This window comes from Acomys minous (genome assembly GCF_964271855.1).
Source record: "Acomys minous genome assembly, chromosome: 8".
NCBI lineage: Eukaryota > Metazoa > Chordata > Mammalia > Rodentia > Muridae > Acomys > Acomys minous.
Genome location: NC_140489.1, coordinates 83972372 through 83995579, shown reverse-complemented (window position 1 = coordinate 83995579; position 23208 = coordinate 83972372). Strand labels below are relative to the sequence as shown.

General features: G+C 48.3%; 1 protein-coding gene and 1 long non-coding RNA gene across 4 annotated transcripts in view; one reads left to right on the top strand and one right to left on the bottom strand.

The window, feature by feature from the left end:
* COLEC11 (collectin subfamily member 11) overlaps positions 1-23208 on the bottom strand; it is a 39350-nt gene that overhangs the window by 9465 nt on the left and 6677 nt on the right. For 2 of the 3 annotated variants that reach the window (XM_084793610.1, XM_084793611.1), the window contains exons 2-3: positions 16835-16990; positions 12242-12313 (exon numbers count right to left, since the gene is read on the bottom strand). In XM_084793610.1, coding sequence (XP_084649736.1) covers positions 12242-12313; positions 16835-16967 — 205 coding nt within the window. In that variant the 5' untranslated portion in view covers positions 16968-16990. Of the gene's footprint in view, positions 1-12241; positions 12314-16834; positions 17064-23208 lie in introns of those variants that run through there. The other variant, XM_084793612.1, reaches the window with a different exon arrangement.
* LOC311604085 lies at positions 4928-21880 on the top strand. The gene is made up of 4 exons (XR_014781371.1): positions 4928-5011; positions 12988-14065; positions 17202-17326; positions 21485-21880. It is a non-coding gene; the product is annotated as an uncharacterized lncRNA (long non-coding RNA).

Below are 23208 nucleotides of genomic sequence, written 5' to 3'. Positions count from 1 at the left end.
TAATGTGTAACAATATAAATGTATATGTTAAAAAAGAAAAATTAAAATTAAAAAAAAATTTAAACCCTCGAGGAAAAGCACCTGCATCACAAACGCCCCAGGATGATTTTTCTTTCCTGCAAAATCCTCACCTTACCAGAATAATCAATTAGCACTCTATCGTCCAACTCGGTCCACTGACTGAGTGCAATAAGAGGCCAGCCTGAGTCCGACTGTCATAAGTCAGCCACAACCGGAGACTGATTAGAGATCACTTGGCTTCAGCCCACCACTAACACTCCCAGCCCAACAGGAGCAGGGATTCAAAGCTGTTGCTGACACTTGGCTCCTGGTACCAGCTGGCACCACACTCAGCTCCTGTCCTTGGAGAAGTGTAGGTGCCAAGCCCTGCCATTGGGGTACATAGGAGCCAAGAGCAAGTGTGCAAAGCAAGGCACAGTGGCGACAGCAGCAAGTCAGCACAGAGGACATGAAGGACACAGAGAGGCAGAATGTACGTATGGAGCAGACACTGCCAGCTGGCCTGGGTAGGCAGCAGCTTACAGCCTTTTGGGGGCCTCTTGGGTCCCGGAGTGCTAGACAGTGCTATCAAGTCCCCACATGACATCAATACCATTGGTTTAAGACATGCCAAGGTCTGGGAAGACAAGAGGGAGGCAGCTCTGAGTTTGCACATCTTCTCTAACCTTATGGACCACAGAAACCCTGTATAAATTGCTTGATCTCCCTGAGCCTTTGTTTTCAGCTCCATAAGCCTGGAATCTGTAGCTGAGGTACAATTTAGTTGGGAGAGCGCTTGCTGCCATGATAGCACGTGCTTGTATTCCTAGCACTTAGGAGATACGTGTAAGAAGACTAGAAGTCCAAGGGCATCCTTGACTAGTAATTTCAGGGACAGCCTGGCCTACCTGAGACTCTGCCTCAAAAAAGTAAAGAAAGTAAGCTGGATGTGGTGGCTCACATCTTTAACCCAGCACTTGGAAGGCAGAGGCAACTCTGTGAGTTCAAGCCCAGCCTGGTCTACATAGTGAATTTCAAGGCAACCAGAGGTATAGAATGAGACCCTGTCTCAAAAAAAAAACATATATATATGTGTGTGTGTGTGTGTGTGTGTGTGTGTGTGTGTGTGTGTGTGTGTATGTAACACAAGAGGTTGGAGCGATGACTCAGTGATTAAGAGCACTGGTTGCTCTTTTAAAGGTCCTGAGTTCAGTTCCCAGAGCCCACGTTGCAGCTCACCACCATATATAATTCCAGTTCCAAGGAATCCGATGACTTCTTCTGGAATCAGGCACACATGTGGAACATGGAATATAAATATACATGCAGGCAAAATACTTATACACAGAAAATAATACATTTTTTCAAAAGGAGGTTAAAATCCTATAGTAAAGGATTTTGAGAGAGAATACGCATAAACGAGCTGTTTCTCTTCTCCCCTCCCCCACCACTGCCTGATGGCCCTGCTCTGTGGCTCTTTGCCACCTCAGAGCTTGGCTCAGTGGCCCCTGTGCTGGGGGGGGGGGGTGTCTGCACCTATGAAACAGGGTTGGCAGTGTGCCCCTCGTTGGATGCTGGAGAAATAGGCACACCACCCAGAGCTGCACCTGGCACATAGCAGGTGGGACACACGTGTCCCCAGCAACAGTCATCCGTCATCACAGGCAGAATCACTCAAGTGTCTGGACATGTGACAAGCCACACAGACAGCCCCAGGGGCCCCGGGTGGATGTGCACCTGCACTTCAGCACAGTCTCAGGTGATTGATGGGCACCGAAGCCAACTAGGACTGGCTTGCACCCTGTTTGATTCAGTCTGCCTGAGATTACACCGCCACCTATTCCTTGAAGGCAGAAGGAGCAAGTGAGGGGCTGCAGTGAGATGTCTGCCATCCCAGGTTAGGTCCGCCCCTTCTCCATCATTAAAGGGCAAATGCAGACACTTCTGGTATGCTGTGCTGGGACAGTACATTCACGTGGGTCTGCTACGCTCAGTGTCACTCATCCTCATTGCCAGGATGTGTGTAAACCTATGTGTCCATTTGTGTGTGCGCACATGTGGAGGCCAAAGGTCAGGTGTTTGTTAAAACAAGGTCTCTCACTGGCATGGCGCTTACCAAGTTGGCTAGGTTCTGCCACCTCGGTGCTGAGATTACACGTATGTACCATTGTGCCTGACTTTTTCACATGGGCTCTAGGGGAGCTAAACTCCAGTCACCATACATGCACGGCAAGCACTTTACTAACTGCACCACATCCCAGCCCATCATTTCTATCTTTTGATGAACTGAGCAGTCCATCTGAAAAGTCTGTGCTGAAGGTCTTCTCTGCAGAACTTGAGCTCCAACAGCTCTGGTGGCATTACAAGAGAAGACACCAAGTACGTACAGAGGACAGGCCACATGGGGATACAAAGAAAGGGTGGCCATCTTCAAGCCATCAAGGAAAACAGTCCTGTCCCACCTGGGTCTTGACTTTCCAGCCTCCAGTGCCCAATAAAACAAATCTCCATAGTTCAAGTCCTAGTCTGTGGCTCTCCATGGTGGCCCAAGCTGACTGAGCCAGCTATCCTCTGCCCCAGCATAGAAGCAAGTTTCAGAAGAGAGGCGATTTACACAGATCACACAGTGAGCCAGTGAATGCCACTGCCCAGTGATTCCAAGCATAAAGGACACACAGCCAGACCCAGACCCAAGTCCCAGGTCTCTATTCACAAGAGTTCTGGCTAGCCTCAAACTCACTATGTAGACCACGCTGGCCTTGAATCAGAGGTATTTACCTGCCTGTGCCTCCCAAGTTCTGCAATTAAAGATGTGAGCCACCACTTCCAGCTTCACATTCATACACCCTTGGAGAAATTGTGATCATTGTTAGACCTGTTTTCTTGCCTGCAAATGATGTCCTAAATGTCTGCTGAAACCCGAGTCACTGTATCAGGAAGCCAGAGTGCCAAGTATAAATCATAGGCAGGTACCAAATGACTAGATTCTACCCTGACCAATGTCACCTGACTCTACATCAGGGTTCCAGACCCTCCTCAGCTGTTGGGCAGGGGACTTTACCTGGGACTCTGCCTCTGCACTGGGACCCACAGAGTGCCCTATGCCTACTCCTCACTGGCTTAGGAGGTGCTGGAGAGCCACAATTCTAAGAGCCAGGGCTGAAGTGCATTTGCAGGCTCATGGTCTTTCAGGCCTGTAGGAAGGAAGACAAGCCACGGCCTCCTGGGGTCCTACTCTGACCGCTGTGAGCGAGGGCCACTGGCCAGTGGTGGTCAGGGTGGCTACCAACTCATTTCCTTCCACCCCAGACCTTCAGCCTGACCACTAGGCCCCAGTCCATAGCACCTCAAGCATGAGAAGACTGCGAACACTGACAAGAAGGCGTTTGTGAGACAGGCTGGGCTAGGCAGATGGAGCCCTTGCCTCCCCGTGAACACCGCTGGCCCTTCCCCAATCCTGCTCTGACCCAGCAGAATCAGAACAGCTGCTGTGAACAGAGCATCTGCCGGGGTCAGGTCTGAAGTTGAGCAACACAAACATTCATGCCCACAACATACAAACACATGCATATTAGACACAAATGTACATACATATGGACGTGCATGCTATAGACACATCAACATGTACACACTGACCTACTTCACTTTGTCAATTTGACACAACCTAGAGTCCTCTGACAGGAAAGCCTCAACTGAAATTGCCTGATCAGACCGGCCTGTGGACTTGGTTTGATTTGCTCATTGCTGCATGAGGGCCCAGCCCGCCATGGGCAGAACTGTCCATAGTCAAGTGGTCCTGGCCTATACAGGAAATCCAGCTAACCTGGGTGTGAGTGGAGGAACAAGCCCACATACAGAATTCCTGCAAAGTCCCTGCCTCCAGGCTCCTGCTTTGAAGTCCTGCCCTGGCTTCCTCAATGATGGACTGCAACCTGCATGCTGAAATAAACCCTTTCTTCTCTAAGTTGCTGTTGGTCAAAATGTTTTATCACAGCAAGAGAAATAAGACAACTAGAACACACATATGCACGTATGCATACATAGTATACACATATGCACCACACATAAGTATATGCGGACACACAAACACATGCTACTTTATATATGCATACTTATATACAAGCATATAGTAATCTAGCAAATAGTAATCAACACATGTTTCTGTGTGTGCATGCATGTCCATATATAAGCATATACATGAACATACAATACACTTGTACATGTGTGAGCATATATGCTATACGTATGTACAAACACATGTGTATAAGCACACAGTTGGTCCTCACACAACCCAGGGTGGGAAAGCAATTTAGCACAGAGTTGGTTTAAAACCCAGTTGACCCAAAGCATCAGGGGAGACTTCTTGCTACCTGATCCTCTACCATAATAGCTGCATATGGGATTGGATGATGATGATGATGATGATGATGATGATAGAACTATCCTATCATTGCATGTGAAAGCCACTGAGACTTCAAGACAGCTCAACCTTTCTATTTGGTCACAGACTTATTTTAGCTCCCTGGGCAGAGTGGTGCCATGGTTACAAGGCTAAGGCTCCACCAGGCACGGTGGTGCATGCCTTTCACCTCAGCACTTGGAAGGCAGAGGTAAGTAGATCTCTGTGAGTTTGAGGCCAGCCTGTCTACAAAGCGAGTCCAGGACAGCCAAGGCTACACAGAGAAACCCTGTCTCAAAAAACCAAAGGGAAAAACAGAAACAAACAAGGATAAAGCTCCTGCAGGAGGAGATTGCGACAAAAGCTTGCACTTCCAATTTCCAGGAAGGTCTTCAGGCTGCTCCACAGGACAACAAGCTTTATGCAATATGCACACAAGCTCAGCCGCGCTGAGCCGTGTTTAGAGCCTATGCCTTTAAGTGGCACTCAGAATGCTGGGAGCCATTGTGACCTGCTGTCCTTACAGCCCATTACTCTAACGAGAAGTGGGATGGCTCCCATTTGTTCTCCAGACACGCAGAAGGATAGGAGCGGGTGGGCAGCTCACAGCAGGTGCGTGATTCTTATTAATTTTAATGAAGATATCAGAGCCCTTTGAAGTGGAGATGGGGCGAAAGGGGCACTTGCAATTCAGCCTCCTCAGCGATTTTTATGAAGAATGGTGTGTGTGCTACAGCTCATGACAGCCCAGTGCTAGCGCAGCTGCCTCCACTGTCTGTGCCAGGAGGGGCCCCAGCCTCTATGGCAGGAGAACGGGGCAGCCACCCGCTCTTGTCACAGCGTAAGACTGGGAATGAGACACAAAAATCTAGGGCAACACACATGTATCAGGTCACACCAGCAGAGCCACTCTGCATCTGCCACACAACCCAGAAGTGTAGATATTGTTCTTATCTCAATAAAGAGCAGGTGACAGCAGGCAATTGTTATGCCTGGCTTTGTTTCAGTGAAGGCGATCCACCAGCCAGCAGGCTCTTCTCCCTTGCAGCGGAGAGGTGGGGGGGGGGGGCAGGGGGGGCAGGGAGGCGGGGGGGGGGGGGCAAGGAGGCGGGGGGGGGGGGTGCAGGGAGGCGGTAGGTCAGCCACTTCCTCCCGACCAGCCCCCAAGTGAGCACAAGGTCTATCTGTGGAAGCTGAGAGGTACAGACCCAGAGCGGGCATGTCCTGGGAAATACCTCCTGCAAAAGCAGCACCTAGGCCTATTAATACAAGCCAACATCAGCTCCTTCTGAGGCTGTAGGGAGGGTGGGGACAGGGAATGGGAGGTGGATGGGAAGAGAGCACACAGACAGGGCCCTCAGCCTAAGCTGAGATCATCTAGGGACTTCAAAGATACTTAAAGATATTAAATCTCAAGATATATTTCAAACAACTGGTAGAGGGCTCTGAGCGTACCAGCATTAGGCTGAGCACCAGGAACACAAATTTTAAGGCAATGTAGATCTGTCCCCATTGCCCACATACTGCTGGAGTGCCAAGCACAAAAAGAAACGGCGATGCGCTGCTCAACTGTGGCACTCACTGAGCACCCGTCACAGCATCCTTTGAAGGTGCCAGTCACTAACAGGTCCACGTCCCGGAATCTCCAGTAGGTTTTATTTATATAAGCCAGGGCTATTTAAGGAGTGGTGGGTGGCTTCAAGTTCTGCCTGTGTGAGAGATGACAGGCTTTAACCTCCAACTGTGAGTCAGAATCAGCCCTTCCTGGAGTTGCTTTGATCAGAGTATCCTGTCATAGCAACAGGAAGAGCAGCCAGTATGCCAGGTGTGGTGGTGCACACCTGTAACCCCAGCACTCAGGAGGCTGAAGCAGCAGGACAAGTTCAAGGCCAACCCATGATACAGGAGACCATGTCTCAAAAAAGAGAATCAGAAAAGCACACACTAACAATCAGATCCCACTGGCCTGGGACATCTTACACACACACCTAGAGCCTATCGCCCCACAGGGCCTGAATCAGGAACAACGACCCGTGCTATGACATTTGCTGCTTCATGAGATAGGAAAGTGCCTGCTTGTCTGTCCAAATACGAACCCACACTTGACATATGGTCAGACCATGCAGCTCCCCTTAACCCTTATAAAGAAATCTTTCTCGTGGTCTCTTTCCTCTCCTCTCCTCTCCCCTCTCTTCTCCTCTCTCCTCCCTCCCTCCCCTCCCCTTCTTCTCTTCTCTTCTCTTCTCTTCTCTCTCTCTCTCTCTCTCTCTCTCTCTCTCTCTCTCTCTCTCTCTCTCTCTCTCTCTGAATTCAGGAATTCAGCTGGGTCTCATTTCTGACACAATAGTATCATTATTATCACTGTCTGGAATATACTGCTTTGGCTAAAGTCTCATGTATTAATTTTTTGTCTTGGCTTTATTTTCTTTTGTTTGATTGGTTGGTTGGTTGGTTTGGTTTGGGTTTTGTTGTTGTTTTGTTTTGTTTGTTTGTTTGATTAAAGGCGTGCACTTGGCTTTATTTTCTAGAGTCTTGCTTTTATTTGTTTTGTCTTTGAGACAGTATCTCACTGTATAGGCCAGGTCAGCCTCAAACTCACCATGCTCCTGCCTCAGCCTCCTGAGTGCTGGATTGTAGGCTTGCATAACCACATTTGTTATATTTTAGACACAGCTGAAAAACAATAGATGGTGGGGAAGAAAGAGAGGGAGTGAGGGAGGGCCAAGCACAATACTAAGGCACCAACCAACATGAGGGCAGCACCAAGAAGGAAGCACAAACTTGGCCTTGGGATTGTATGTGGGCCCCTTTAAGGGGACACTGGGGCAGAGGCACATGCCTAAGCCCTGCCTGTAGGTAGTAGAGAAGCAAATGGCAGGAATCTTAACCACTGGGAATCCCCAAACCATGGGAAAGCAAGGTGACAACACCCACGTGTTAGAGACACTGCACAATGGGGAAGAGCAGGGCCACTCCCAACAGATGGAGCCAGAAGCCTCAGCAGGGCCCACCCACAGTTCATACCATGAGCATGCATAAAGCATGCAGCTTTGTGGAGAGGGCAGCTCACACCTCAGAGTGGACCTGAAAGTTGGCCAGACTGAAGGTGGGGAGCAACAAGGCCTAGTACTTGGTCCCTGCTGCCTGATTTGCTGCTTGTCAGCTGCGTTAATCTGAGCTGTGAAGAGAGGGGTAGAGCTAGGATGACACTGCTCCCAGGCTTCCTGAACAGTGCCTGGTGTGGGCATAGTGAGAATCGGCTTCAGGTTAGCTGAGGAAAACACCTACACTACAAGTGACAGAGAGAGAGAAAAAGCAATCATAGGAGAATATTCTACAAGAACAGAGGGTCCTGATGAGGCTACCAGAACACTCACAAGCCAAGTCTACACTCTTAAGGCCAAACTCAGCTGTAGATACGGTAGTGTTTGCATTTGTGAGACATGTAAAGTCAGAGGCCGGAGAGGGCTCTGGGCAGTCTCAGACTGCCTTAAGGCCCGGAATGGTCGGTTCTGCATCTACACATGACAGGGAAAACCTCATAGACTCAGGCTTTGCATCCATAACCCAACAAGAACTGGAATTAAAGTATGACTGAATAGAGCTTTCTAGAAGGAATCTAGCTGTGTCTCCCAGCACTGTTGCAGGTGCTTGGTCTCCTTCCAGAGATGAGACCACAGCCTATAGGGCTTGGAGTTATGTTCTCCAAGAGGAAGAACAGCTGCCACTCAGGACGTCTCTACTGTGCTGTGGACAGCTCCTTGGGCATCCCACACTCCCAGCTGCAGCTGCCTGTGCTAGTCTGTGACCAGGAGTCACAGAGACTGCGACTGTGAGTTGCTCCCCACCACCCCACTCCTGGGCCTGAACCAAATTGCTGGGAAGCCCATGCTTTGTTTTGTTGTTAAGTCAGAGTTTCTCTGTGTATCCCCTACCTGGCCTGGAACTCACTCTGTAGTCCAGGCTGTCATCAAACTCACAGGGATCCACTTGCCTGTGTCTCCTAAATTAAGGAATAAGCCTCCATGTCTGGCCTCCCTGACTCCTGAGGCAAATGTGGCTCACAGGGCTTACAGTGAACAATGGCAAGGAATTTAGAGAAAAAGCTTAAAGTCACCTTAAGGTAGTAGCCATATATTTTATATTAGCTAATAAAAATAAATCTGAGATGGCATGGTTTTGGAAGGGGAGTCTTGCTGTGTAGCTCAGGCCAACCTCAAACTCACAATTCTCCTGCCTCTGCTTTTAGAGTGCTAGGATGAAAGGCATGCATACCACATCCATCCAAAACTGCAAATGCACACACATTCTAATGAGCAACCCCATGATCAGAGAAAATTTTGAAGCTACTCTCTCTCTCTCTCTCTCTCTCTCTCTCTCTCTCTCTCTCTCTCTCCTTCTCTCTCTCTCTCTCTCTCACACACACACACACACACACACACACACATATTCATGGCAGCAAACATTAAAGAAAATGTGACCCAGAGGTATATCAGAATAAACCCACACTTCTGCACACAAATCGCTGAACTTTTTAAAAATTAGAAAATCTTTTCATCCTCTTGTGAGTGATCTCCAAGATACACTGTTAAATGAAAGGAGCAAAGTGCTGAACAAGCAAGTCTTCTGCAATTGTTTGCACACAAGGGATGAGACACACTATAAATGTGTTTGCCAATTCATAAGATCTCTCTGCAAAAATGAGTAAAAAGTTATCAAGGGCATCAAAGATGAGTGTGGTCTTTACATGGAAAATGTCTTTGTACATTTTGATCTCTGCACTGTGATAATATTTCATTCATCGTTTGTAATTACTTTCTATGAGTAACAGGACAAAATAAAGAGTAAAAGTTAGTTAGTGCCTGGGATCTAGTCTCACCTGACAAGGGTCTCAGTGTACAAGCTCCAAACCGAGTAGCCTGTGCACTTGGCCAGGAAATGTACATAAATTACTCTTAAGAATTTTTCAAATATGTTGTTTTAATAGTTTTTTAAACAAAAAAATTGCTTTTTTTTTTTTTAGACAGAGTTTCTGCCTCTGCCTCCCAAATGCTGGGATTAAAGACATGTGCCACCACACCTTGCCTCAAAAAACAGCTTTCTAATGTTACAAGATCAGCTGTAGTGTTGACTAGTGCATACTCTCATAGATATGCCATAACTGTTGGGAGTGCTTTCCTTTTTCTATTTTGTTCATTAGTTTGTTTTGTTATTTTTTATTTGTTTTGTTTTGTTTTGTTTTTTCAAGATAGGGTTTCTCTATGTGCCCTTGGCTGTCCTGGAACTCACTCTATAGACCAGACTGTCCTCGAACTCAGAGATCCACCTGCCTTTACCTCCTGAGTGCTGGGATTACAGGTGTACCACCTGGCTGTTTTGCTTCTTTTTTAAGATAAGGTCTTCTGCCATGTAGACAATGATAGCCTGTAATGCATAGAGATCCGTTGGCCTCTGCATCCAGAATGTGGGATTAAAGGCAGGCACTACCATGCCTGGCTTGAGATTTTTTTTTTTTTTACAGCTTTTTGCCCCCTGAGACAGGGTTTCTCCATGTAACCCTGGGTGTTACGGAACTTACTCTGTAGACCAGGCTGGCCTCAAAGTCAAAGATCCACCTACCTCTGCCTCCCAAGTGCCTCCCAAGTGCCTCCCAAGTGCTGGGCTTAAAGGTGTGCAGCACCACCACCTGGCTGTACAGCTGGGGTTTTTTTTTTTTTTTGTTTTGTTTTGGTTCTTTTTTTTGGTTTTTTGTTTTTGTTTTTGTTTTTGTTTTTGTTTTTGGTTTTTTGTTTTTTTGTTTTTGTTTTTGTTTTTGGTGTTTTTTTGTTTTTTGTTTTTTTTTGGACAAAGGGTTTCTCTATGTTATCTTGGCTGTCCTGGACTTGCTTTGTAGACCAGGCTGATATCGAACGTACAGCAATTCACCTGCTCTGCCTCCTGAATGCTGGGATTAAAAGCGTATGCCACCATGCCCTGCTAAAAATTAGTATATTGGCGTGGGGATCAAACCTGAGACGTTGGCATTATTAGCCTCATGCTCAAACCAACTGAGCTAACCGGCCAGATGGCTATACAGCTATTTTAAAAATATATTTTATTAATTTATTCATATTACATCTCAATTGTTATCCCATCCCTTGTATCCTCCCATTCCTCCCTCCCTCCCATTTCCCCTTACTCATCTCCCCTATGACTGTGACTGAGGGGGATTTCCTCCCCCTGTATATGCTCATAGGGTGTCAAGTCTCTTCTTGGTAGCCTGCTATCCTAGCTATACAGCTTTTAATAATGATTTTTTAAAATGTGATGTAGGCAAAGGCAGACAGATCTCTGTGAGTTCAAAGCCAGCCTGGTATACATAGCAAGTTCTAGGCCAGCCAAGATGACATAGTGAGACCCAGTCTCAAAAAAAAAAAAAAAGCCAGTCATGGTGGCTCACGCCTTTAATCCCAGCACCCAGGAGGCAGAAGTAGGCAGACTGCTATGAGTTCAAGGTCTTCAAAGAGTCTAGGACTGCCAAGGCTACACAGAAAAGCCCTGCCTCAAACAACAACAAAAGCAACAAAGCTTTGGGACTGGAGAGATAGTTTGGAGGTTAAGAGCACACCTCACTCTTACTCAGGAGCTGAGTTGGCATCCCAACACCCTCATCAGGTAGAATACAACTGCCTATGACCACAACTCCAAGATAATCTGACTTGTTTCACCACTGTGGACACTCACATTCATGTGCATATCACACACACACACACACACACTTAAAATAATAAAAATAAATCTTTCCCCCCAAAACACTGATTACTTCTCGAGGGCCCAGAGCTGGATGTGGTGGTACATGCCTATAATCCCAGCACTCAGGGAGGCAGAGGCAAGCAGATTTCTGTGAGTTCCAGGCCAGCCTGGTCTACAAAGTAAGTTGAGGACAGCCAGGGCAGTTATACACAGAAAAGCCTGTCTCAAAAAAACCTAAAAAGCAAGCAAGCAAGCAAACAAACAAAAAGAGGGCCCAGTAGCATTGCAGGTAACTTCAGCTCCAAGGACTCCAAAACCCATTTCTGATCTCCACAGACACTGGACACTACCCTCACATGCACAGACCCACACACAGACACATACACATAATGTTTAAAATAATAAAATATTTTAAAATATAAAAGAATAAAGATGGCCCGTCCTATAGATGGCAGCCCCGCACACTGAGCACCTGCTGTTATGGTGGCTCCTTTCACATGTGATCACATTCATTCTCATGTGTGTTCCAATACTACTGTATGTATATACACTGGAGCCCTTCCGCCCTCCAGCTCGTCCCCTTGGACAGCTGGTTCCTGATCCTCCCAGCACATGGGGTGTGATGGGGCTACCCAACATCTGCAGCCTGGTCTTCTACGTGGGATACCCTCATTCCTATACATACTTGCTCTCATCCCTGTGCATGCATGTTCAGGTACCTTCACACACATGCTTTAGCTCCTTTAAATGTGCAGTACAGTCTCATCAACCTCCCACAGGCAGACTTACAGTGTTCTTATTAAAGTGGAAATCGCTCCCACTCAACCACTTCCAGTCCATCCATGGGTCAGCTACTGTTGCAATGCCCCAGCCTGTGCCCCGCCTCCTCCACCAGACTTCCTTCTGGGCTGCACTCTTCTTATTTAATGCTTATTCATGATCCCAAACCCATTCCCAGAGAGTCACCACTGTGTTTCCAGGACACAGTTTTGTTTTGCTTTTTCTCAGAGTGCTGCAGGCCAGCACCATGCTTTCCCTCCCTAACCACCCCACACCTTCACCCACCCACCCCCGCCCCCGCCTTCCCATGGAGGCTGGACTTGTGAGTACCTTTTTCTCCTGTAGGGCCAACTCTTCCTGGCCGTCCTGGGGCTCCTTTGTCTCCCTTTTCTCCTGCATCCCCTGTGGAAGAAGTCATAATCTTTTTAGGCGCTGTCTGGCTAGGACAGGGCTATGGTGTTATGCATCCATACAGAAAAATTAGAAATGCTCTCAGCCTTGGCGCAGCCAGCCTGGACCTACTCCCTGCCCGCCCTATCCCAAACTGCAACCAGCATAACTAGCGTGAGCTCTGGGTACTCAGGTCTGTGCTTTCCCTATACTGCTTTATTTTCGAGGGAACAGATTTTCCCCTCCCTCCACTGTCCCTCCTGGACTGGTTCCCACCCTTCCTCCCACCATAGGACTCTCCACACACCCCAACAACAAGGAGAAGTGGGGATGGGGTGGACCAGGTGGCCCCGAGAGCAACAGCATGTAGGTTGATGACATGCTGGGGAGACAGACTAGGGTATCCACTGAGCATCACCTCGTCCTCTCAGCATGACCCATGGAACTCACATGGTGGCCTCTTATGTGGGCTGCCTGAGACCAATAACGTATGCACTCCATGTTCTGGGCTACAGTGGCCGGGTACCAGAGACAGGGGTGTAAATAAGCAGTTAGGATGCCTGACAAGATGAGTACACAAGTGTCGAGGGGGGAGAACCAGGGGGCCACGCCTATTCCCTAGCTTCCTCCCCAGTCAAATGACCTCCCTACAACGCAAAGCTGAGTCTTCTTTTTCCCTCCTGTAGGACAGAAAGTCATCAAAGGTTACACTGACTCATAGGCCAGTCTGGCCTCAAACTCACAGAGATCCACTTGTCTCTGCTTCTTGGGCTACACATCCTGGCCTATATAGTGAATTCCATGTGAGCCAGGGCTACACAGTGAAGCCCTGTGAAAGAAAGAAAGAAAGAAAGAAAGAAAGAAAGAAAGAAAGAAAGAAAAGAAAGAGAGAGAGAAAGAGAGGACAGGAGACACAGTCATGTGTGTCAACGATGTGACAGCAAAGCCCACTGGGGACCCTCTGATTGAAGCTCACCCTTACATCTAGAAAGCAGTGGCCGGAAGAAGGAGCTCATTCGCTCCCCATGAGACAAAACAATGGGGTGAGGAGTTCTGCTCACTAAGAGACAGTCATGTGAAGCTTGTGGTTTTGTTTTGAAGTTATCAAGTTGAGCTCGAAAGGGGAAGGGAAAAAAAAAAACTCATAAATGCCCAAATACGTCTCACAGAAATTCCTGGGAGACAGAGAAAGAAAGAGAATGACATCCGAAGCCCGAGGGCCTGGAAAGAGCTGCCAGATGCACTTTCCAGCACTGGGGTGGGGATGCGCACAGAAAAGCAAGAATACAACAAGAAGCTGCAGAGACCCACACGGGAAAAATCAGGGCCAAACAGCAAAGACGTGTCAGCGGCACTGCCGAGTGAACACCAACAGCAAAGAGAACGTTCTGCGAGCTATCCAAGAGGAAAACACTCTCAGTCAGACTGACATGAGAATTCTCATTACCCATGTAGGGTATGGGATGGAAGGAGGCACTCACTTCAGCAAAAGTGACACAGGATGCATCAAATCTGTCTCCCTGGTGATGGGACTTTTAAGCTGAAGCTGTGCCTTGAGCAAGATACAGCCAGCCAGAGCTGAGCAGGGCTCTGAGGAAAGGGACGAGGCATGGATGGGCACGCAGGCTGAAAGGAAGCAAAGGCTGTCCAGATGAGCCTGCCAGGGCTAGACTGAGGGGCTGGACCACAGGGAACAAGATGATCAGCCACAGAGGAATAACAGCAAAGCCCACCACTGCAGAGGCCCACCAAAGATGCCCAAGGGTAGGGATATGTTTCTTTCTTGGTCACAGTAAGCAGTTACCATGGCCCTTCTCCCCATGGGGCTGAAATCTCTGATCTCCCAGAGCAGGTGCATCATGGGTATTCACTTCAAGGTTACCATTAGTACACCCTCCAGCTATTCTAGAAGTTTTCTAGAAAGCTCCTAGAGTTTATACATGGCTCTCATTCATTTGAGGCAGGCAAATGAATGTGCATAGATAAAGACAGAGGATATGAGAGCTGAGTGAGCCAGGCAGTAGTGGCTCACACCTTTAATCCCAGCACTCGGGAGGCAGAGGCAGGCAGATCACTGTGAGTTCGAGGCCAGCCTGGTCTACAAAGCAAGTCTAGGAAAACCAAGGATAGACAGAGAAACCTTGTCTCGGAAAAAAAGAGAGAGAGAGAGAGAGAGAGAGAGAGAGAGAGAGAGAGAGAGAGAGAGAGCTGAGTGGCAGGCCAAGTTCAGGCTCTGGGCCTGACCACAGCTTCTTTGGGCATCAGAATCTGGATTAAGGTAAAGCTAAGTGAACCAGCCCATCACTCCCTGCGTTGGCACTTACCTGATGACCCCTCCTCTTAAAAAAAAAAGGCAAGAAGGACACTAAGCCCACCACACAGCTCCCACACCCAACCTCCCCTTACATGCTGTGCCTGTCTCTGATTTTATTGAAAACTGTTCGCATTGCTTCCCAACTCACCAAAAGACCCTGAAACAGAACTTAAGGCTAGCAGGAATGAGAACTGATGCACCAATGAGGACATTCTAGAACAAGGTGCGTGGGGCTGGTGGGATGGCTACCAGCAAAGTGCTTGCCACAGCAAGCATAGAGCTGGTGTTGACCCCCAAACTCCATATAAAAAGCCAAGCAGAGCAGTACATGTTGTAATTCCAGTGCTGGGAAAGCAGAGTCAGGAGGATCCCTGGGCCTCCCTGCCTTGCCAGGCATGAGGTCAATGAGTGGCCCTATCTCAGAAACCAAAGTTAATACACCTGAGGAACAGATCTCTGACCTCCATACACAAGCATACATATTTGTACACACACACACACACACACACACACACACACACATACACACACACACACACACACACCCTGAGTGGGGAAAAAAAAAACTTATGTCTCTCAACCAATCAGAAAGGCTTCTTTACCTAAATCTCATTCCCCAGGAGACTCTTTCCATTACACCCACAGTGGGAAGAGGGGGGCAAGACCGCTGAGTTTCCTACTGCTGATCCCCCAAAAAACACGCTGATTTCCAGACTCTGAAGTTCCCCCAATGCAGTTCCCCAACTCTGTCCATGATTACATTGTGTCATGAAACTCATTTCTTATAGGAGGTTGCTTTTGCTAGACTGATGCGCATGCCTTTGATCCAAGCACTCCAGAGGCAGAGGCCTGTGACATTAATCCAGGCTAGTCTACATAGTCAGTTCGCAGCTAGCCAGGGCTTCATAGTGAGACCCTTCATCTCAAATAAAAAAATTAACCTCGGAGCCGGACGTGGTGGCGCACGCCTTTAATCCCAGCACTCGGGAGGCAGAGGCAGGTGGATCGCTGTGAGTTCGAGGCCAGCCTGGTCTACAAAGCAAGTCCAGGATAGCCAAGGCTACACAGAGAAACCCTGTCTCAAAATACCAAAAAAAAAAAAAAAAAATTAACCTCTGCCTCTAAAAGGCTGCACCCAAAACAGTGGAGACCTTCTCTGGAAGCTTGACTTAAGTCTAGCTGCTCCTGGAGACCTTGGAGTGACCCTGGAGTGGTCATCAAGATCAAAGATATTTCTGGCGCTGCTCAAAGTTCGGGTGGGTGGGAGGGGCGGTCATAAACAAGCCCCTGCAGCTAACGAACCTGGGACAGGATTTCGACAACCCTCTCCACTCACACAAAGAACCCAGCTTTCCTGCCTGCTTCTGGAGTTCTGAAGAGCCATCTTTCCATCTGAACAGGGTGACATTTTAATTGCCATCTCATTTCCCACCATCAACAGCACTGCCTTCTCTTCGCTCATAGAAATATTTACCGGGCTGGAGAGATGGCTCAGCAGTTAAGGGCACTGACTGCCCTTAATCTATAATGTGATCTGATGCCCTCGTCTGGCCTGCAGGTGTGCATGTAGGAAAAGCATTGTATACATAATAATAAATAAATCTTAAAAAGAAAGAAAGAAAGAAATATTTACCATTTGAATCCTCTCAAGTAAGATCTAGATCCACGAACACAAAGCTTTCATCCAGGCCACATACATTTTGGTAATATCTGACCCAGCTATACAGGTTTGTGGCATTTTTCACTCAGAATATGGATTACTTTGATATACTCATTGTCCATTGAAGAAAAGCCACAGACATCCCTGGACTGTTGTTATATTTGCAAATGTTTCTACAAGCAAATTTCATCTGTACAGAGCATGGGATGTAAACATGGTAGCACCCTCAGCCCCCCTCCACCCCCCTCACCCCCACCCCCACCATACTGAAGATCACATGAGCCAGCCCTTCACACAAGGCTCCTGAGGAGAAGGCTGTGTTGCATATACATCGCTAACCAGAAACCCACAATTCCTTGGCTAGAAAGAGTTTAAATGCCATGGAACCTTGGTCTCATAGTCAGGGAATCCCCGGCTCAAGAGATAGGCAGATTTCCCAGGATGCACTTGCACTGGCACCAGTCTTTGTGAGTTTATGCTCAAGTGCCAAGCCATGCAGGAGACTGAGACACCCAGAGGCATGACCAGGACAACACCACAGCAGCAGAGTAGCCATTACCTTTGAGGCCTGGGACAAGAATCTGCACAGAGCAGGCGTCCTCTGTGGTCTGCTGAGGACATCCAGATGGCAGAAGTGACAGGAAAGCCAGGCTAATCAGCATGCCTGCAAGAGCCAGGTCCCTCGTCATCATGAGTGCAGGCAGAACACTGACTTCTGGAAGAAGGAAGGCATAAACAGTGACGGGCTCAGACACAGACAGCGCATTGCAAACAGCAGGGCAGTCATGCACTCCCCTCTAGGTTCTGATGCCTCTCTCGTTTCCTCAATCACATACCAATTACTGACCTCCACTGAGCGTCTCTGAAGTTCCCAGGCAGCTAGAGCACCATGCGTACCTACCTCTTTCCCTATGCCTTTCTAGAAGGTCACTTGTACTATCCAGCCTCCCTCAGAGCAAGTCACTGAATACAAGGCCAGCCTAGGAGGCCTGACTTATCCTAATGGCAGAGACTCAGGCTCGAAGAAGACAACGAATGGCCTCTGTGCAAGGTATGACCCTTCTGCAGAGCTTGGAGCACGTCTGGGAGGGGACAGTTGAGTCCAAACAGAGATCCACAGTAGATGGCTTGAAAGCAGAGAAGGAATGAGAAAGGCCGTCACTAGTGGCAAGAAGAAAGGGAGAAGAATATATTAAAAACTGGGTCTGTAAGCTGGGGGAAGGGTTCCCCTTAGAGCATCAGAGACACACTATAGCATCAGCATTATTCATCCCAGAAGGTCTCTGATGCTTCCTGGCACCTATCCCCTGGGTCAGCCAACCACTTAGCAATATTTCCAGCTGCCAACCTTCTGCCAGGCACAGTTCCAGGTGCTGAGGTGGAGAAAATGTTCCTTTCCAGTCAGCGGTGACAGACAGGGGCTGGAGAGATGGTTCAGCTCTCGGGACCCCCCCCTCCCCATGGTGCCACACCAGCCACTTGTAATTCTCACTCAGTGGGACCCAGTGCCCTCTTCTGGCTTCTGTGGGCACTGCACATACCTGGTGTGCATACACACATGCAGGTATGTATGCATACATAACAATAAATAAATCTTTTTTAAAAGAAGCAAAAGGATGGACAGATAAAACCAGAGGCAGTAAAGAAGAGCAATCTTCCCCAGGGAGGAGAAGCAGGGCAAGACGGCCTGGATATGCATGTGCTGCTATCTAGAGATGGGGGCGGGGGTGTAAGGAAAGGCGACTGGTGACACATTAAGTCCTGCAGGCTGTACATGAATGGAGCTTGGGGAGAAGTGGCCTGGCCCTGTGAATGCAAAGGAGAAAAACCCCAAGGGGAACAGAGTGGAGACTCAGGTGTGGTGTTACTTTAAAGCCTTGAGGTCCTCCAAAACAACAATGGAGGCTTTTGATCAGGGCATGGCTTTATAAAAGGGCCACTTGGCTCTTGTTTGTTTGTTTGGTTGGTTGGTTGGTTGGTTGGTTGGTTGGTTGGTTCGTTGGTTGGAGAGCTGGCTGGTTGGTTGGTTGGGGTTTTTTTTTGAGACAGAGTTTCTCTGTGTAGCCTTGGGTGTCCTAGACTCACTTTGTAGATCAGGCTGGCTTCAAACTCACATTGATCCAATCTGCCTGCCTCTGCTGCCAGAGTGCTGGGATTAAAGGCATGTGCTAACATGCCTGGCTCACTTGGCTCTTCTTTAGAGACCATCTTTACTGGAATAAGAATGGAAGTAAAGAGGCCAGACAGAGGAGACCACAGTGTGCTGGAGCAAGGGGTTGTGGGGACAGCATGGCAGATGCAGAGGCAAGGCTGATTGGTTTTCACTGAATCCTATTGGCAATGTGAGGGAATGGTGAGCTATGGCCCTAGAGAACAGTGCTGCAGCTACTGAGAAGAAAAAGTATTGGGGAGGGGACAGGGCTAGATTTGACCTCCCAGCCAATGAAGCCTGTGGGGCTCCCATAGCTAGCAGGGAACAAAACTTGGGTGGATGGAGCAGTGGTTTAGCTTGCCCAACTCAAGGCCAGCCTAGGAAGCCTGACTTATCATAATGGCAGAGATGCTCAAGATGCTCTGCATCCCTCCCTGACTCCAGCCATCCAGCCACCAGAGGCAAAGGACCCATAGACACAGCCAGTGAGATCATCTTGTTCACCTCGCCACAGAGAAGCCCAGGGAGTCAGGGCACAGACCATGTCCCAGGAGCCTTTATAATCTACAGAGACTCCTATCTGGCTGTGCTGACACCCACTTTGGTAAACCAACCTCCTGCTACATTTGTTTCCAAGGAAGGGTTCTCCCCAAAACGTGTGGAGGAGGCAAGATGTCCACAGACATACTGCCATTATCGTGTCAGACAAGGAAAGCTCTGTCTGGGGATGAATCAACTGTCCCTGCAGTGTGCAGGGACACCATCTGAAGCTCCTCCTTCAGCCCTGAAAAGACTCCCCACAAGAGACAAGAAAAGAAAAGGTTTGGTAACCCTAGATGTTGACTGCTTGAGGATGGGGGGCTGAGGATTGAAGGGTACAGCATAAGCAGAGGTGAGGCTTAAAGGACTGCAGGTAGGCACAGGATTGAAGGGTACAGCATTTAGGGTATAAACCAAGAGGATTGTACTTTCTGCTCTTGGTACCTTGCTCAAAGCCCAGGGGCATAAAAATGGAAAGCCACCTCCATCCTCTAGAGAAATCAGGGAAGAAAGATATTGTACAGTTCAAACCACAAAGACAAAACCCTGAGCAGGGCATGATGGCGCATACCTCTAATCCCACAGCCTGGTCTACAAAGCGAATCCAGGACAGCCAGGGCTACACAGAAAAACCCTGTCTCAAAAAACCAAAAAAAGAAAAAAAAAGATAGAGAAAAAGAAAGACAAACAGACAGAAAGGAAGACAAGAAGGAAGGAAGGAAGGAAGATAGGAAGGAAGGAACGGAGGGAGGGAGGAAGGAAGGGAGGGAGGGAGGGAGGGAGGAAGATAGGAAGGAAGGAAGGGAGGGAGGAAGGAAGGAAGGAAGGAAGGAAGGAAGGAAAGAAGGAAGGAAAGAAGGAAGGAAGAAGCCCTGAAGAGCTGTTGGAGCACAGAATCTGCTGTTCTCCTCAGTACCGGTTGTCTCTGTCCTTAGGAGGCTGGAGTTTGAGGCCCAGCTCCCACTCTCCCACCTCCCTCACCCTGAATCTGAGCTGTTGGTGACTGACAGGGTTGTCGGCCCTCTGCTCGTATGCATGCCCATGCTTGCAGGGAGGTAGGAAAGGAGGGAGACTGTGCCAGTCAGAGGTTAACTAATGAGATGCCCACTCCTGCAATAGTCACCTCCTCCAAAGCTGTGAGGCGCCAGCAAGACAGAAAACGTGACAACATGCAGAAGGGCTTGGGGAAGTGGTGGGCTGGGAAAGCACCGTGTTCTTACTGAGTTTCTGCTTTTATTAAGAGAAAAATCAAATCAAAACAAAACCCCCACACATGAAAAAAAAAACCTAAAAAACAAAACAAAACAAAGAAGGAAAAGCAAATCAAGGCAGAATACACAATCAGGAGTGGGAGCAGAGAGGACACACACGGCTGGGCCTGTGGGGGAATGGAAACACACAGGCATGCACACACGCATGCACACACGCATGCACACAGGCACACAGCTAAGGAAAATTGCCATGGACAGGAACCAGTGCATGTAGCATTCTCCAGAGAGGCTAGGTCCCCACTGCTCGGCTCCAGCAGGGACGTGCTTGCTGGGGCACTATTTAGACTGCCTTCTAGCTTCTCGTCTTTGTTACTTCCATGTGGCACAATTGCATGAGAAATATGATGCTAAGCTTACACAGAATTCTGCAGGCCCAGGGTTGTCACACTTGGATTATTTCTTGCTGTCATTGTCCTGAAATTTCCAGCAATTTAAAAAACCAGGGATTACAAAACCCATGGGTAGGCATGCTCCCCCACAGTGCTCTTAACTCTACAGCACTCAGCTGTTGTGTACATGCAAATATTTGGTTCCTTTTTCTGAATAGCTACAAAGATAACAATAAGCTATGTGTGGTGGTACGTACCCACCAACCCAGAACGTGGGGAAGCAGAATATGAAGTTCATGAGTTCAAGGCCAGCCTGGGCTCCAACAGTCAGTTTCAGCCCAGCAGCTGGCCAGGGCTACATAGTAAGATCACATTGCATCAAACAAACAACAAAAAAAAAAGACGGATGGAGGATGCTAAAGAGATGGTCCAATGGTTAAGGTCATCTGTTTTTGCAGAGGACCTGAGTTTGTTTCCCAGCACTCATGTGCTCACAACTGCCTGTAACTCCAACTCTAGGAGATCCAATGCCTCTGGCCTCCACTGGCACCTGCCCGCACATGCACACACACACACACACACACACACACACACACACACACACACACACACACACAGACAAAGACATATACAAAGTTTTTAAATGGTTCAAAAAGCTGGGCATGGTGGCTCATACCTCTACTCTAAACACTTGGGAAGCAGAGAGGATTTCTGTGAGTTTGAGTCTAGCCAAGACTACATAATGAGGCCCTATCTCCAAAAAACCAAAATCTAAATAATAATAATAATAACAATAACAACAACAACAACAACAATAAAATCTTTTAAAGAAAAGGGGGGAAAAAGCAATGATAACCCTTGCTCCACCCACTGTTTGTTAGATTCAAAACTGTTCTTTTTTTTTTTTTTTCTCTCAGTGCCTTCAAGATATCACAGGAATGTATTCCATAGAAACAAGCGCTCCTCCAGGGACAGGCCGTGTGCAGCAAGACAGCACTCTTCTCTTCCATGAAAGTCCTACACATGACTTTACAGACGGACAGGCCGGAGTCCGGAACTGTATAAGGCCTAAGAGAGCAAGATTGGAACAGGCAGCGTGCGTCCATTTGTTTCTCCCCACTCTTGACTGTGGAAATAATTTAACTAGTGGCTAAAGCTCCTTCCCCAACTTCCTGGAACATAACTGAAGTAAATCCTTCCTTCCTAAACAGAAAAGCAGGGAGAACAGAGATGCAGACTACACCAGAGCTACTTCGCGTGCGTCACCTCCTCTCTCACTGACTCTCCTGCCTGTGTGCCTTTATTGTCAGCTTTCTTCCCCCCCCCCCCCCAGTTGGTTGGTTTTGGGTTTTTTTGTTTTCGTGTTTGTTTGTTTGCTTAGAGACAGGCTGTGTTATCTTGGCTGTCTTAGACTCACTTTGTAGACCAGGCTGGCCTCAAACTCACAGTGATCCTCCTGCCTCTGCCTCCTGAGTGCTGGGATTAAAGGCGTGCGCCACCACGCCCAGCACTTATTGTCAGTTTTCACTGGAGCTGGTGGGTGTGATAGGGTCCTGTCCTGCAGCTTGTTCAGCTTCCTGTCTGGAGCAGGGCAGGTGGGCACACGGAGAGGCAGCATGCCCACCAGGAAGCCCTGATCCGTGTCCTGGTCAGTTGCCTTTCAGGAAAGGAATTTGGTTCTATAAACGGAGACTATGCGGCAAGCCCAAAGTCTTTTTACAAACAACATCCTTATCTCTCAGCCAGGGCCCAAAGGCTGAGGCCCCACTTCCATCAAAGAGACAGCTTTCTGGGGAGAGATTAAATGTGGAATTCACAAAAGAAACACTAAGAATGAACTGGGGGGCACGTCAGGGGGAAGTGAACAAATTGTACTGCCAAACACACAAACAGACATTAAATACCTACAGTGGAGTCCTGCATCTCACCAACTCTAAACTGCATGCGAGGAACAGCACTGGCATGGAGAAGCCTCCTCTGCCCTAAAGTGACACTTCCACCCCAATCCCCACCACGAGGCTGCAGAGAGGATCTTACCAACACTGTGGTGAGGACAGATCTGTCTGTCCTCATCCTCCTCTTACACAGATGTCTCAACATTGGAGATAAAACCATATAACCAAACATGGAGGTTTGGAGCTCTGCTCTCCCAGACAAGGTCTCTCATCAAATCTAGTCCCATCGTGCCATGCAATGACCTACAGGTGTGACCATTTTAATTTGGAGTTGCTAGCTGGGGCCACTCAGACACAGCAGCCGCCAGTCCTGAAGCCTGGTGTTGGGGCACAAAAAGCGGCTGCCCTTTGGAGTCGCCCCCTTCCCAGCGCTGGGAGACTGGATGTCCACCGGTAGATGGCTCCTCTGAGGGAATGTCCCTCTCTCCACCCTCCAGCTGAGTATGCCTTAGAGCCGGGGTTCCTGAACAGGGCTTCCTTAGCTGTCACCCACATAGGCTGCTCCAACTCAGGTTGGAGTTAGAAATGATCGATCCAAACACTGGGCACTAAGTAACATAGGTGGCTGTAATTCTATCATCTAATTAACGATTGATCAGAATCTGCCTCTGTTGGCTTCCCAAAGATTCCACCATTGAGCTAAAAAACAAACAACAACAACAACAAAAAACCTCTGGAACCCTAGT